Consider the following 16043-nt stretch of genomic DNA (forward strand, 5'->3'; position numbering starts at 1 on the left):
AATTTAGAGTCACCAGTTAACCTAACCTGCATGTCTTTGGACTGTGGGGGAAACCGGAGCACCCGGAGGAAACCCACGCGGACACGGGGAGAACATGCAAACTCCGCACAGAAAGGCCCTCGCCGGCCACAGGGCTCGAACCCGGACCTTCTTGCTGTGAGGCGACAGCGCTAACCACTACACCACCGTGCCGCCCACATGACATTATTGATTAGGAAATTGATCTTTTGGGTCATTTCAGGACAAGGATTTGTTTACACTAATGACAGATATTAGAACACAGGCAACAGAAAGACTGGATCTGAGAAAGAAATTGGGAAAGAAGCTATCAGGCTTGTAACATAACACAGTCTAAATGCTGCCTATTTATGAGTTTACATTACATTATATCCAGAAGGCCAGCTTTCTACACTACTCCACTGCCAGCCTGCTTCATTACATTCTCTTTCTCATATTGATTTCTTCCCTGCACAGAAAATGCACATTGGTATTTTAGTTGGCTTGTGATCCGAAGAAGTGGATATTGCATGACAAAGATATAATGCCCTGAGGGGTGCACAGTGCTTTACTTAGAATAGCCTTCTTGATTTGAGTTATGAAGGCTAACTGCTGGCTTTAAAATACAGCCAGATATCTAAATTTCACCCAGGAGTTTGTGCTGTGTGGGTGTTTTATGGGCACTTTTTATTTTATTTTATTATACCTCTAAAGTCTATGCATATTTGTTGAGGAAGGTGATGAAAATTTGAAAATGTAAAAGTTATGTCATTGCTTTAGACATTTATAGATTTTAGACACTCGTAGGAACAGCAGTCTGAGGTGGATTGGAGAAGTTGCTATTGTCATTCTTTTCTAAATGCATGAAAAAAGCACTTATTTTGGTTATGATAGATAACGTAGTCTTTAAATCTATTATTTAGCCACAGTGATCAAGACTAGTGATTTATCCTGTGGCAATGATCAAACAATTTTTCAAGCCATAGCAAAATTTTTACCCATATCTACGCTAATGCTGGCTCACTACTCCACGGCTTTAATCCTGTTGTCCAGAAGGCTATTAAAATACCTGAACACAGCCTGAGCCAGTGTAGGTTTAATGCCAGGGGAAGAGACGGTCCATAGAGAGCAAGTAAGGAAAATAAGCTGTGAACAAGAAGTTTCTGTCCTCCTTGCATAGTTGCAGTCAATTGATGGACTGTTTTGATTCATACTGCCCTCTTCTGGATGAGGCACACATAGCTTGACAGAGTTATCTAAAATCACAGAATGCTTTCTGTTTTCTGGAACATCAAACTGGGCAGAAATGCTCCAACAACAATCAGGAAAATTAAACGTTTTCTCACCCTCAAATCCGTTACTGTGTTAAATGATCTGGAAATCTGAGCCATGCTGGAATGTGGGTTGAAACACAGCTGGAATTGAGATGAAATTCCATCCAGCTGCATTCCAGCAGGTTCAGAGACTGGCAGGCTCTCTGAGCACTCACCTGGTGCTGGCATGCACCTCTCCATACCTTCCTTCAGATGCTCAGAGTCAGTGGTTTGTTTCTCAGCTAGTTTCATTGCTGCTCACTGTGGCATTCATGTGCACTGACATTTGTGACTAACTAAAAGAATCAGATAAGTAAAATTCCTGAATGCAGGCTGGCATTGTTCTGGCTTGATGCCAATCACATGATTCTTTTTTTCCCCCCCAGAAAATCTTCTTATCCATTGTGTCCTGTCTCCATTCCTGACATACTGTACCTACATCTGAGCTATGAGCAGGGCAGGTAGGAAAATCTCGAAGTTAATGTGACATGATGCATCATGAGCTGTTAATGGCAAGGTATTCAGCAATCCGTATGATTTAAGCACACAGCCGGTCAGGTATAAAGTAAGTAAAAAGAATGCAGTGTTTTTGAGTGTAAAAATTTAAAACATTATCTGACGCGACACCACTTGCCTTTCAAAAAGACATCTATTCTGTGAATCAGGTCTTGTCTGGTTTTATAAGGAAATCTGTTCATAGGTTGTTCCAATCACATCAGATATGCTTTCTTTACATTTCTGTGTATCATAACTTAAAAAAAAATGTTTGGAAATCAAATAGCCTACTTTTTTCATTGCTACACTAATAGCTCATAGTAGTACCGTAGATATGCTACAGGCAATTGTCTGTTCTGCTTCTATTAGCTACTCAACCCCCACACTACAGACCATTCTGTTGTTAGATTTCATCACTTTGTCTATTAGTTAGTATGTTGGAACCACCATTGAAGTCACTGTGTATATAAAAGTTATAAAAGTTAAACTTTTGCCTACAGTTCAGTTTCAATGGCCCTAAATTAAATATATTGAATAAATAGTTAATTGCACATTTGTCAAGGCCATGACAGTGCTGCTCTGTCTTGTCCACAGGCCTTTGGCCTTGTGCCCATTTCATTAACAGCCACCGTGTTTCAAATGACTGAGATAGCAGAGTAGCAGGACGTTCCTGAAACTAAAATAAATGGGAGAGAGAGAAAAAAACAGTGTGATGGAGGGTGGTTTTGAGGTAACACACTGGCTGCTATGACAACAGGAAGGGAGTTTATTGTCTCTGTGGTGATCGTTGTTATTGTTGGTCACAAGGGTCTGGTCTGGTAGCCTGATCTAAAAGTGTGTGTGTGTGTGTGTGTGTGTGTGTGTGTGTGTGTGTCATATAATTATGGGTGTATCCAGCATGACCCTGTCTGAGGCCACTTTGCCTGTGACCTTGTCAGCTTAGTTTAATACATGTTCCACATCACTGTGATTATCCCCTGCAGTGCTGAACTATTTCAATCCGTTCACACCGTTACCTCCTCTGTCTCACCAGACTAACATCGCAGCTCACAGTCGCTGTACCTCAAACACTAGGCCAGCATTCAGCTGATGGATAAAATCCACATAAAATCTAAGTACAAAAGGATTACCCACTCAGTTTTTCCCAATGTTGACATTAAAAGAGGTGTCCAAGAGCCCTGACTCCTAGTTTCCACGAGAGGTTTATAGTAAAAAGAAGACTTAATGGTTTCCTAAGTAATTGTAGAGTGAGTCATACCACTTAAAGACAGCAGTCGAGTTGATTTGCCAAGCAGGTGGTGGAAAGAAGCAAAGTGAAAGAGGTCAGGTGAAGTAAATAGTAAGAGTGGATGTGTCACCAGGTGTATTCATTACTGTCAGTTACAGAAACACCCCCCCCACACACACACACACACATATATACACACATATACACAGAAACACATGAGATAACCAGGATGAGCTTACACAGCAAGCACACATCTCTATCATTCCAACTTAAAAATAAGTTGTGTTATTGTAAAACTCCAAGAAAGACAGAAAGAAAGAAAACAAGGTACGTGTTTTATACTTCAGAGGAAAAATATTTTCTCTGTATCTTTCAGCTTCGTTATTGTTTTTAGCTCTTTTTCACTGATTTTTACTGGAAGGACCTGATTCACATTGCTCTTTCTTGGGACTATATCCCTTTCTTACTAATTTCAGTGAAGTTACTGAAAATGAATTTACTGAGTAACAGGCTTTAAGATGAATGACTGAATAATAAGTTAGAAGTGGTGGACCTCTGACAGGCCTGGGGTTTGATTGCACCTAGCTCAAAACCATAAGCCTTTAATAATAATAATAATAATAATAATAATAATAATAAGTTACATTTATATAGCGCCTTTCTCAATACTCAAGGTCGCTTTACAATTATAAGGAAAGGGAGGGGGGGAAGAAAAAAATGCATAGTGTCCACACTTACGGACAATCAATTTAGGCTGATTTTTAGGCAAAGATACGATGTAAATCACTTCCAGATCACTTGAGACCATTGCTGCAAATTAACATAAACCATTATTATCTCCTACCATTCTCAAAATATCTACACAAAATTAAATGCCAAAAAACTATTGACATTAAATAGTTTAGACATGAATATTAATGATTTCTCTTTATAAACACTAAATGTAGAAAGTTTTATCATTACTGGTTTCATTCCTATACGTCTCTACATTCTTAGACAATCCATTTACTTTTTAATTTAATAGAAGCCATCACATCCCCTTACCCTCTGCCCATATGGGGCAATGATAACATGATTAAATTTATTCCATATATATAATAGGTATAATATATTATTTTACATATACATCCAAAACCAGTCCTTAATGGTTCTTACTGCCTAAACACTAGGCCTAATAAATAAATAGCATCATAAATAACCCTCCGTTTTAACAGTGTTAACCGTCTTTCTACATGCTTTCCGTAGCAATATTAACAATGTGTCCATCAGTCACATATTATGTTCTCTGAGTTCTTAGAGTCTTTAATCTCCTGCATGTGGTTACATATTTGTTTTCGGTGACGTATTGTGAGCATCTGTATCATTGTCACTAGACATCATTAAACATTCAGCTGTGTGTTTTTCCAGTGTAATTATCAAGCGGTCTCGTTTCACCCCTCCTCCACCTCCGTTTGAGTACAGATCTCCTCCCTGTAGTGACGTTCCCATAACTGATAACAAACAGACATTGCATTTGTGTTAGGACTAGGACTGTTTTGGCCTCTAGAGGCCGCTGTTATTTCCTTTTCATGTCGTGTTTATTTTGGCCTCTAGAGGCCGCCACTGTTCCTGTGTTTTGTGTTTGTGTTAATTGCCTAATTATCTTCACCTGTGTCCTTAATTAGTTTGTCTATTTATACCCCTGAGTTCAGTCCTCTTGTCACGGAGTCTTTGTGCTGTTATGTTTATCTCCAGTTTCCTTTGTACTGTGTTTTTTGATCTTCTTAGCTTTTGAATTTTTGCACTTTGCTTTTCTTTTGGATTATACTCTTTGGTTTTTTTTTTTTTTTGTCTTTTGTTTTGCCCTGTATATAGTGTATATAGTTTAAATAAACCTTTTGATTCTTTTTCTACTTCCGCCTCACGCCTCTGCATTTGAGTCATCCCCCTGGTGGCCTAGTGGGGGTTTGCTGGATTATCACACCAACGAACCAGGTTCGAATCCCAGCAAAACCCTAACAGAAAGACTCCGTCATGACCGACTCAGCAGAGGCTGCTTCAACTGTCTACCCGGCCAACCTTCAGGGAATTATGGCAGCTTTGACACGCTTCGGAGCGACCATGGACGCTCATGGACGTACGCTCACCAGCCAACGTGAGGCCCTCGCTCGCCACGAGGAACTGCTTCAGCAAATTGGGAAAACCCTGGCACAGCTGACATCTCTGCCTGCATCTCCTGCTCCTGATCCAGCTCCCACTCCTGCTCCAGTGCCTCCTGCAATGCTGCCTTCTTCACCTCGCGAACCCAGCCTTCCTGCACCACAGAGGTATGACGGCAAGCACAGTGAGTGCCGAGAGTTCCTTACCCAGTGTCAACTCACCTTTGAGCTTCAGCCTACCACCTACACTACGGATCGCCGCAAGATTGCCTTTGTGATCACCTTATTAGCTGGTAAGGCGCGAGCCTGGGCTACTGCTATCTGGCAAAGACAGGGACCTGAGTGCTTTGATTTCCAGCTGTTTTCTGAAGAGATGCTTCGGGTCTTCGATCAGGCAGACATCAGTACCGACGCAGCCCGAAAGCTCATGTCCATCCGGCAAGGAGGAAGCGTCGCAGATTACGCCATCTCGTTCCGAACACTCGCAGCAGTAAGTGGATGGAACGAGACTGCCCTGGTGTCAGCCTTCCACCATGGTCTGTCTGACCCCATCAAGGACGGTCTGGCCTCTATTGGATGCCCAAGTGACCTCGAAACCCTCATCTCACATGCTATTCGTCTGGACAACAGGATGAGAGAACGCCACCAAGCCTTGAGCCCCCCCAGCCTCCCTACCTCTACCTGGAGACCGTCTACCTCCTTCAGTGACTGTCCAGAACCCATGCAAGTGGGTCGTACTCGCCTCTCCGCATCTGAGAGGGAGCGCAGAAGGAGGGACAAGTGCTGCATCTACTGTGGCAAGCCTGGTCACTTCCGAGCATCATGTCCCGAACTCTTGGGAAAAGGACCGCCCCGTCCAGCCGAGGGAGGGTTGTGACGGGGCCTACCCTCTCTCCCGGACTCCCTGGCCAAGGAATCTACATCCCGGTCTCCATCTCCTGGGGTGAGTCTGTCCACTCTTGTCAAGCTTTGATAGACTCAGGGGCGGCTGGGAACTTTATGGATATTCACTTCGCCCAAAGCATCAATATTCCGACTGCACCTCTTGAAGTCCCACTGTCTGTGTCTGCCCTCGATGGCCAAGCGTTAGGTGATGGAAGAGTCACCCAAGTTACTTCTCCAGTTTTCCTCCAGTCTCAAGGTCACAAGGAAGAAATATCCCTGCACCTGATTCCTTCACCTGAGTTCCCAGTTATTCTAGGCCTTCCTTGGCTTACTCGCCACAACCCTCGCATAGACTGGGTAACAAGCCAGGTTGTGGAATGGGGCCCTGCATGCCATGCCTCTTGTCTGCTCTCTAGCTCTCCTGTGTCTCCTGCCGAGCCCCCTGATCTCACCGAGTTATCTCAAGTTCCCACAGAGTACTGGGATCTCAAGGAGGTATTCAGCAAGAGCAGGGCCGCCGTTCTTCCTCCACACCGGGCCTACGACTGTGCCATCGACTTGCTCCCTGGGACTACCCCTCCTCGTGGCAGACTGTTTTCACTCTCTCAGCCAGAACGCAAGGCCATGGAGGAATACCTCAAAGATGCCCTGGTCTCTGGGTTTATTCGACCCTCCACTTCACCTGCTGGAGCCGGCTTCTTCTTTGTCGGCAAGAAGGATGGGGGGCTCCGACCATGTATTGATTACAGGGGCCTGAATAAGATCACTGTGCGCAACCGATATCCCCTTCCGCTGATGTCCACAGCTTTCGACCTGCTCCAAGGCGCCACCGTCTTCACCAAGTTGGACCTACGGAACGCATACCACCTCATCCGTATCCGACAGGGAGACGAGTGGAAGACTGCCTTTAACACCCCGTCTGGGCACTACGAATACCAGGTGATGCCCTTCGGACTCACCAACGCACCAGCTGTTTTTCAGGCCCTAATCAACGACGTCTTAAGGGACATGATTAACCTATACGTTTTTGTCTACCTCGACGACATCCTTATCTTTTCCAAGACCGTGCAGGAGCACCGCCACCATGTCCGCCAGGTTCTCCAGAGGCTGCTACAGAACAATCTGTTCGCCAAGGCCCAGAAATGCGAATTTCATGTTCCCGAGGTCTCCTTTCTGGGATTTATTGTACGGACAGGCCAACTCCAAATGGACCCTGCCAAGACCCTGGCCGTCCGGGATTGGCCTACTCCCAAGTCCGTTAAGGAGGTTCAGCGGTTCTTAGGATTCGCTAACTTCTACCGCAAGTTCATCAGGAACTTCAGTTCTGTGGCAGCACCCATGTCAGACCTCACCAAAGGGACAGGTGGATCTTATGGCTGGTCTCCTCAGGCAGAAAAGGCGTTCAAAGACCTCAAGGACCGCTTCTGCACGGCACCCATTCTGGTTCTCCCGGACACCTCCCAACCATTCATCGTGGAGGTGGACGCCTCGGACAGTGGTGTCGGCGCGGTGCTCTCTCAACGTTCGGAAGGAAAGCTGCACCCCTGCGCTTACTTCTCCCACCGCCTGAGTCCTGCTGAGTCCCGGTACGATGTGGGGGATCGAGAACTGCTAGCGGTCAAACTGGCCCTTGAGGAGTGGAGGCACTGGCTGGAGGGAGCACAACATCCATTCCTGGTTTGGACTGACCACAAGAACCTGGAGTACCTCCAGCAAGCCAAGAGACTGAACCCTCGACAGGCTAGGTGGGCCCTGTTTTTCAGTCGGTTTGACTTCACCCTCTCATACCGCCCCGGCTCCAAGAACACCAAACCTGACGCACTGTCCAGACTGTTCTCTGCCACTAACAGGGAGAATGAAGTCGGGCCTATTATCCCTGTGTCCCGGATTGTGGCCCCTGTCCGCTGGGGTATTGAGGAGGCTGTCCGACGAGCCCAACGCCAGGACCCCGGTCCTGGGACGGGGCCACCAGGCCTCTTGTACGTCCCACATCAAGCCCGGGCCAAGGTTCTCCAGTGGGGTCACTCTTCCCCTCTCACCGCCCACCCGGGAGCTCGGAGGACCCTGGACTTCCTGAAAAGACGCTTCTGGTGGCCTAACATGGAGAAGGAAGTAAGGTCATTTGTCCTGTCCTGTGAGGTTTGCACCAGAACCAAGAACCCACGACAGCGTCCCCAGGGTCTCCTGCATCCTCTGACCATTCCCCGGCGTCCCTGGTCCCACGTGGCAGTCGACTTTATCACGGGTCTCCCTGAGTCACAAGGTAACACGGTCATTTTGGTCTTAGTTGACAGATTCTCCAAGGCCTGCCGCTTCATACCACTGTGCAAACTCCCCTCTGCTCTTGAAACTGCGAAACTTTTGTTTAATCATGTCTTCCGAGTCTTTGGTCTTCCACAGGACATCGTCTCAGACCGAGGGCCCCAGTTCTCCTCCCGAGTGTGGCACGGGTTCTGCAAGGTCATCGGAGCCACTGCCAGCCTCTCCTCTGGGTTTCACCCACAGTCCAATGGTCAGACGGAGAGGCTCAACCAGGACCTGGAAACCACCCTGCGAGGCCTGGCTATGGATAACCCGACATCGTGGAGCACCTGGCTGCCATGGGCGGAGTACGCCCACAACACCCTGCAGTCATCGGCCACCAAGCTGTCGCCATTCCAGTGCCAATTCGGGTTCCAGCCACCTCTGTTCCCGGACCAGGAGGAGGACGCGGGGGTGCCCTCGGTCAACCAATATGTGAGACGGTGTCGCAAGACCTGGAGCAAGGTCAGGAAGACCCTCATACAGACCTCCAGAACCAACCAGACTCAGGCCAACCGCCATAGAAGACCTGCACACGCTTTCCGCCCTGGGCAGCGTGTTTGGCTGTCCACTAAGGACCTTCCACTGCGGGTGGAGAACCGCAAGCTTGCTCCTCGCTACATTGGCCCCTTCAAGGTGGTGCGCAGGGTGAACCCTGTCTCCTACCGGCTCCAGTTGCCCCGGACTCTGAGGATCAACCCCACTTTCCATGTTTCCCTGTTACGGCCCGTACTGACGTCTACGTATGCCCCTGCCCCTAGGAACCCCCCACCCCCCCGCATCTTCCAGGGGCAGACTGTGTTCACTGTGAATCGCCTGCTTGACTCCCGCCGGGTCCGCGGCGGGTTGCAATATCTGGTGGACTGGGAGGGCTATGGTCCTGAGGAGCGCTGCTGGGTTCCTGCTCGGGATGTCCTTGATAAAGAACTATGTCGGGACTTCCATTCGGCCCATCCGGATCGCCCTGGGAACGTCAGGAGACGCTCCTAGAGGGGGGGGTCCTGTTAGGACTAGGACTGTTTTGGCCTCTAGAGGCCGCTGTTATTTCCTTTTCATGTCGTGTTTATTTTGGCCTCTAGAGGCCGCCACTGTTCCTGTGTTTTGTGTTTGTGTTAATTGCCTAATTATCTTCACCTGTGTCCTTAATTAGTTTGTCTATTTATACCCCTGAGTTCAGTCCTCTTGTCACGGAGTCTTTGTGCTGTTATGTTTATCTCCAGTTTCCTTTGTACTGTGTTTTTTGATCTTCTTAGCTTTTGAATTTTTGCACTTTGCTTTTCTTTTGGATTATACTCTTTGGTTTTTTTTTTTTTTTGTCTTTTGTTTTGCCCTGTATATAGTGTATATAGTTTAAATAAACCTTTTGATTCTTTTTCTACTTCCGCCTCACGCCTCTGCATTTGAGTCATCCCCCTGGTGGCCTAGTGGGGGTTTGCTGGATTATCACACCAACGAACCAGGTTCGAATCCCAGCAAAACCCTAACAATTTGCTTGTAACAAAAGCCATTGACACCTTTCCGGTTGGCTCCATTTGACATTTCCAGTGCACTGATGACATGTAAAGCTTATCATCAATCCTACTTGAATGAAAAAAACCCAAAAAAACATTACATCATTACATTCCACATCTTGATCTACAACCCCTACAATAACCAGTATGGCTATCTGAAGGGTCTGTGGGTATGAGTGTAGGTGTATGGAGTGTTTAGCATGCCCTAACCTGAGGGAATCCCACACACAGTGATCTTACCCCCGAAAAAGCCTCTGGACTGGATAGAGCCCCTTGAGGCGAGGGAAGGGGTGGATGGAGACCAAGTACAATGAAACAAGGCTGACGCAATGGTTTAGTACTGCATTATCAAGCCCACAGCCCATAGATGTGCTTGCATTTGCCTGAATCAGGACAGCGCTGTAGATAGGAAGAGGCCCAACAAAGCAGGTCTGCTTACACTGTGAGAAAAATAAGTACCACACTGTTCTCTGAGGGAAAACTATGTATATATACTCTTAAAGGTTGTCATTTAAGTCCAATTTGTATCTACAGCCCTATATGGACAGGATTAGTTTTATAGGGAAAGTCAGTAATAACTTTTTTTACACATCTCTTCCATGATAAAACTCTTTTGTCTAGACAACAGTTGATTTAATTCAGATTTTTTTGTTTGTTTTGTTTAAGGAACTTCCACAATATAAATGTTCATTCAGTTATTTCTATAAAATGAAATGCTCCATGATATATATTTTTTTCTTTCTCTAGCTAATGGGTTCCAATTCTAAGCAGTATGGGGACAGACATCAATAGCTTAAAGACTGTCTATTAAATATATATCGACAACCATAAACTTGACTATCAATACAAAGCAGAAGAAAAAGTTGATAATCTACAAAACATTATCAACCAGATCCTGTTGATTATATGTATTATTTCGCATGAGTTCATAAACTGGCTTTTAACAGTCTATAGATGGTTCATTGACTGGTTTTAGAGTATCTACATTGGACTATCAAAATAAAGTGTTACCAAAGACTCAAACACATCCATCGATCTCATCTCATCTCATCATCTGTAGCCGCTTTATCCTGTCCTACAGGGTCGCAGGCAAGCTGGAGCCTATCCCAGCTGACTACGGGCGAAAGGCGGGGTACACCCTGGACAAGTCGCCAGGTCATCACAGGGCTGACACATAGACACAGACAACCATTCACACTCACATTCACACCTACGGTCAATTTAGAGTCACCAGTTAACCTAACCTGCATGTCTTTGGACTGTGGGGGAAACCGGAGCACCCGGAGGAAACCCACGCGGACACGGGGAGAACATGCAAACTCCGCACAGAAAGGCCCTCGCCGGCCACGGGGCTCGAACCCGGACCTTCTTGCTGTGAGGCGACAGCGCTAACCACTACACCACCGTGCCGCCCCACATCCATCGATCTGTAAACAAATTTCTTTTTCTTAGACTCTGAGGTCACTCCAGTGATTTTTATTTCGCAATTTCCTTTCCTTATCTTACCAGTGTAAGCTTGTCAAAATGTATTAGCAACCTAAACCATATTAGACCTCACACCAGTGTTCAAAGAACACAGTAATGTGCAGTGGGGTAAACAATGGAGTATAATAAGCAGTAATGAAAAGTTGAATTGGCTAACTATAGGGGGGTGTAATTCTACCTCTCTGTAATTCTGCAGTTCAGGAGTTGTAGAGTCTGTGAGAACAGAGAGGAAAAGAAAAAAGACACCAAAAGAGAAAGAGACTGTGTGCCCTCATTAAAAAAGGCATTTAATAAGGAATTCACTCTCTCATCTCTTTGGATCAATACAGCATTGTGTCTTTAATCTCCTTCCTCTCTCCCATGGCCCTGTCGACATTCTGGTTCACACTGGCTGCTCTCTACTGCATGCTCGGATCAAAGTTTTCATCCTGAATAGAAGATTGGGATCCATCCCGAGTTTAAGTCGTTAAACTCTATGATCTTATACTCATGGAGTGCATCCAGGTAAACCTTCAAGCCTTATTTGTTCATTCCATGGATAATGCATTATATTTGAATTGCAGAGTAATTTTATCATGCATTTATTTGTCAAACATCTATACTGTATATTTCACCCAACAGGACAGAACAATCTTGAACCATATTTCTGAACAGTTTTCCACTGTTCTGGTTAATCCACCAAGCTCACCAAGCAGGTTTTTAAAAAGTGACTCAGATAAGAACATTGAGGTCCCACATGTTGTGTCACCAACTGGCTGGAACACACACTTTGCACACTTCGTATCAACAATGCTCCTTAAAGTGACACAACACCACTAAGGCACAAGACTGAACCAAATGAGTAACCATATAAAAACAAACCAAAATTCACAAAATTGCCTCAGGCATTACTGTACCTGGGCCTGAGAAGACTGATGAGAAGTGGACAAATGCAACCGTAATAAAGTTTAAATATCAGAAACATCTGAAGTGTGACTCACCTTTGGAAACATCATGATTGTCAGCATCCTGTCTGATGGTAGTACACTCTCCAGTCCAACCACCTAACCTCCCTGACCGACTCTGACCATTACTGACAATCCTCTTTGGTTTACTTCCTTTAAACCAGCTGAAAGTCCGACTCAGAGATGATCCACGCTTCTTCCTGCTCTTGCTTATTTTATTCTGCAAGGCCAACATCTCCGTGATGTCCTTGGGCACCAGGTCCCCTGTGGAGCTGCTCCTGGACATCCTCAACTGTCACTTACTCCAATCCCGTCACCTGTTATAACAGTCACTATATTGGTGGAAAAAAAGAAAAATGGTCTTTTTTTAGTACTCTGGAATCATCTGTAAAAGTACAGTCAATGATTTTGACAGAAGGTAGCTGTTCAAAACGCAGCACTCCCTTCACATACAGATGCTACACCTGCTGCCTAGGCTAAAATGCCCGAGTGTAAGGATTCTTCTACATCTTTATGGACAGTCCAGACAAACTTTAGGAAGGAGTGGTAAGGGACCAAAAATTCAGGAATGCAGTCAATCCTGACTTGTGGCTAGCTTGCTCAAGCAATAACAGCAAATCCAAAGATTAGTGCTCTGTGTCTCATCTTGTTATTTCTCCACAGAAATGAAGAACGTGTGAGAGAGACTGTGGGACAAGCGTTTTGTCCATGGCTCACATGCAGTTCAGTTCAGGTGATTAGAAATCGTTGTTTAGCCAGTATTTACAGTGTGTGCAAAATGTAGCCTCCGCAATATTGTCATCCTTAGTAAGAAAATGCCTTCTCACTAAGCCTCCTAATCTCATTCATGTTAGAAAAACTGGAAAAAGAGGAAGAAAACAAAATGGAAGAAAGGAAGGGACCCAAAAAAATGCAGGACAAAGCTCTGTATTTCCCCCTCCCTGTCAGAGGTATGTAGTAGAAAACTCCTAGCTTTGCCACAAGCATGTTGTTTTTTGCAGGATGGTGCCTGTGGCAAAAATCTCTCAGAGCAGAAGGATGCCGCTTTTAGATAGTGTAACTGCTCAGCCTCTGCAGTATGCAATTGTGTGTATCAGAGAAGCAGAAAATGAGAGCTGCTCAAATGAGAAACATACTCCTGAACACACCCCCGGTACAAAGCAATCATCCCCAAACCCACCCATAAACACTCAAACTTGTGTTCACAAGCTGAAATACAGTCCGAACGATATACTACTGCCTCTGTATTTTATATACTAAGGACCTTTTCTACTCTAACATAAATAGTTCACACTTACATGCTGGTGGACATGCATACATACATATTACGTACATACAGGAACACTCCTGAGGGGATCTTCCCTTCTTTTCTTGTCTGTCTGGACCTCTCTGTCTCGTCAGAGCTTTGCTGTGCTGTTTATTCAGCTCTTTCGGGGTGACTGAAGCTCCATGCTGGTCAGTCCTCCCCCTTCTGTCTGCTCCAGCTCCAGGGCTGCACTGGCCTCTATTCAACTCCGCAAAGAGGAACTGCAAACTCACACGTGTATTCCAGCCAGTGCTGTTTCACAATGACAGACTGCCTCCCTCTCTCACATTCTCCCTCCTCTCTCTGTCTTTCTCTCATACCCACGCACACCCCTCTCCGCCTTGCTCTCAGACAGAGCTTTTCTGTTGTTCCCCCTTGTTTTCTGGCAGTCTCATGTGTTGTATTTCTTCACTCTTCCTTTCCAGGTCTTGCTCAGGTTTCTTAGGTAGTTGCCTGTAGTACCATCAGGTGACGTCTGCTTAGCATTTGTTTATAATTAACGTTATGTATCATTTCTGTTTTAACAATCTGGATGAAACAGTGACGGAAAAACAAAGAGGATCATACATCCCTCACTGAGCAGGAAAAATAAATACCAATACTTCCTGTGAACGACGATCAGAATTCAACAGGTGAAATATGACCTGCCACTTTTTACTTCACGTGACAAACCATGACCTAACAACATATTTATCTCACAGACACCTTGACTCAAGGAGCAGTCAAAATCAGAACCTGTCTCCTTCCTTCCCTTATAAACACACGTGTTTATACTTATTAGCTTCTATAAATGGATATAAAGCATTGCGTGTGTGTTTGATTTGGATGTGAATTCTCTCATTTTCAATTCGGAAAATACTTCAGAAGAATATTTCCTTGAACTTTTATTGCAACCTTGAATGAATTGGTTATTTTCTGCTATTCAGTGGACTGAAGCTATAAAGCAGAAACTAAGAATAATGCAGGCGAATGATGGCACACCACATGTGAGTCAGTGATGGGGAAATGGAGCAGGGCTCATCTGGTTTCAATAGGGTTATGATGGTGTAGAACTGAACTTGCCACTACTATCTGAGAGAGCCATAAGCATTATGTTGGTTCTCATATTATGTACCTGCTCATACTAGAAATGGTGTGGGGTTTATGTAAGTACAGTAGAGTGCAGTGCAGTCTGTAAGCCCACGTTCACAAGAACCTTTTAGTATCTGTCAAAAGCACATTCTTATGCACTGATGGTGTTCAGAGGCAGCTGGTGTAAATGTGCTAGCAGGACTTTTAAAGATAGAAATACAGCAACATAGGTAAGACTTCATTTTATCACATCCATATCAGATTACTTGCTAATAATAAATGACTGAAAATGGGTTATTTTGGATATTTGTGGAATCAAGTATAATAGCACTACCAATGGTTGTAAGAAAAATCTACACAATTGTATGAAGAAGCAAGACTCGGGCTGATTTCTTGTCCCATACAGTAGATTAATTCAAGCCTATCTGTTACAATCATGTCAGATGATTACACGGAGTGCACCCCCCACCCCCGACAAAAATAATAATAACTAGATAGATACTGTGACTAAAGTAAAAGTGATTTGCGCTAGCTCTCACAAACCAGAATGTCTGGTCACCATACCCTATAGATCCAGAATGGTAAGAGATAGAGAATGATGCTCAGTGAGGAAAAAAATCACGTTTTTCATGGATCATGCCAGTACGGTGATCCGGATCAGCACTAAAAGTCAAAGCAACTTCATTCAGCCCAGCGGTATTCTGCATGTGAAATTTGGTGATGACTGGTTGAAAACTGAAAGAGAAATAGCATCCTAAAATACATTAGGAGAAGAAGAAGAAACTAGAAAGATCCTGAGTGAGAGTAACAGGTGACAGATTGTAATCATCATCATGCACTGATACGAGCTGTCTGTCAACACATCATTGTCATTTAAATGAATTGCAGTAGTTTGTTTTTGACGGATAGCAAATAATAGGACAGGAGATTTTGCGTTTAAATAATTATGTGGTTATAGCTCCAGGGCACTGGGTTCAAACCTCTGTGCAGGTCCTCCCCATGTCCATGTGGGTTATTTCCAAGTTCTCCAATTTCATCCCACCTCCCAAAGACATGCTAGTAAGTGGATTGCCCTTGATGTAAATGTGTGCACATGTGCCCTGCAATGGACCAGAGTGTATTCCTGCCTCACACCCAGTGTTCCTGGGATAAGCTCTGGATTAACTTTGATGCTGATCAGGATAAAGCATGTGGGAGTGAATGAGTGAAGTGGTTCAAGATGGTATATGATTTCAAGCCATAAAGTTTTTTTAATATATCTTTTTGTAGTATAATAAATTATTCTCACTATATGACAGCTGTCAGACTGCTCCGAGGAGAAACTCTGGTTTTTGAAGCACCCTAGGCTTTACATGAGAGACAAAGTAAA

The 16043-nt window shown here is 44.8% G+C and overlaps 1 protein-coding gene across 5 annotated transcripts in view; it reads right to left on the reverse strand.

Annotated features, from left to right (window-relative positions):
• nhsl3 (NHS like 3) overlaps window positions 1-13901 on the reverse strand; it is a 75371-nt gene extending 61470 nt beyond the window's left edge. The window contains exons 1-2 of one of the 5 annotated variants that reach the window (XM_060942842.1): window positions 13635-13900; window positions 12334-12629 (exon numbers count right to left, since the gene is read on the reverse strand). In XM_060942842.1, the coding sequence (XP_060798825.1) occupies window positions 12334-12583 (250 nt within the window). In that variant the 5' untranslated portion in view covers window positions 12584-12629; window positions 13635-13900. Of the gene's footprint in view, window positions 1-12333; window positions 12630-13595 lie in introns of all 5 variants that reach the window. The other 4 variants (XM_060942840.1, XM_060942841.1, XM_060942843.1 and 1 more) reach the window with 4 other exon arrangements.
• Window positions 13902-16043: the final 2142 nt, after the last annotated feature.

The sequence above is a fragment of the Neoarius graeffei genome, chromosome 16 (assembly GCF_027579695.1).
Source record: "Neoarius graeffei isolate fNeoGra1 chromosome 16, fNeoGra1.pri, whole genome shotgun sequence".
In the NCBI taxonomy this organism is placed as follows: domain Eukaryota; kingdom Metazoa; phylum Chordata; class Actinopteri; order Siluriformes; family Ariidae; genus Neoarius; species Neoarius graeffei.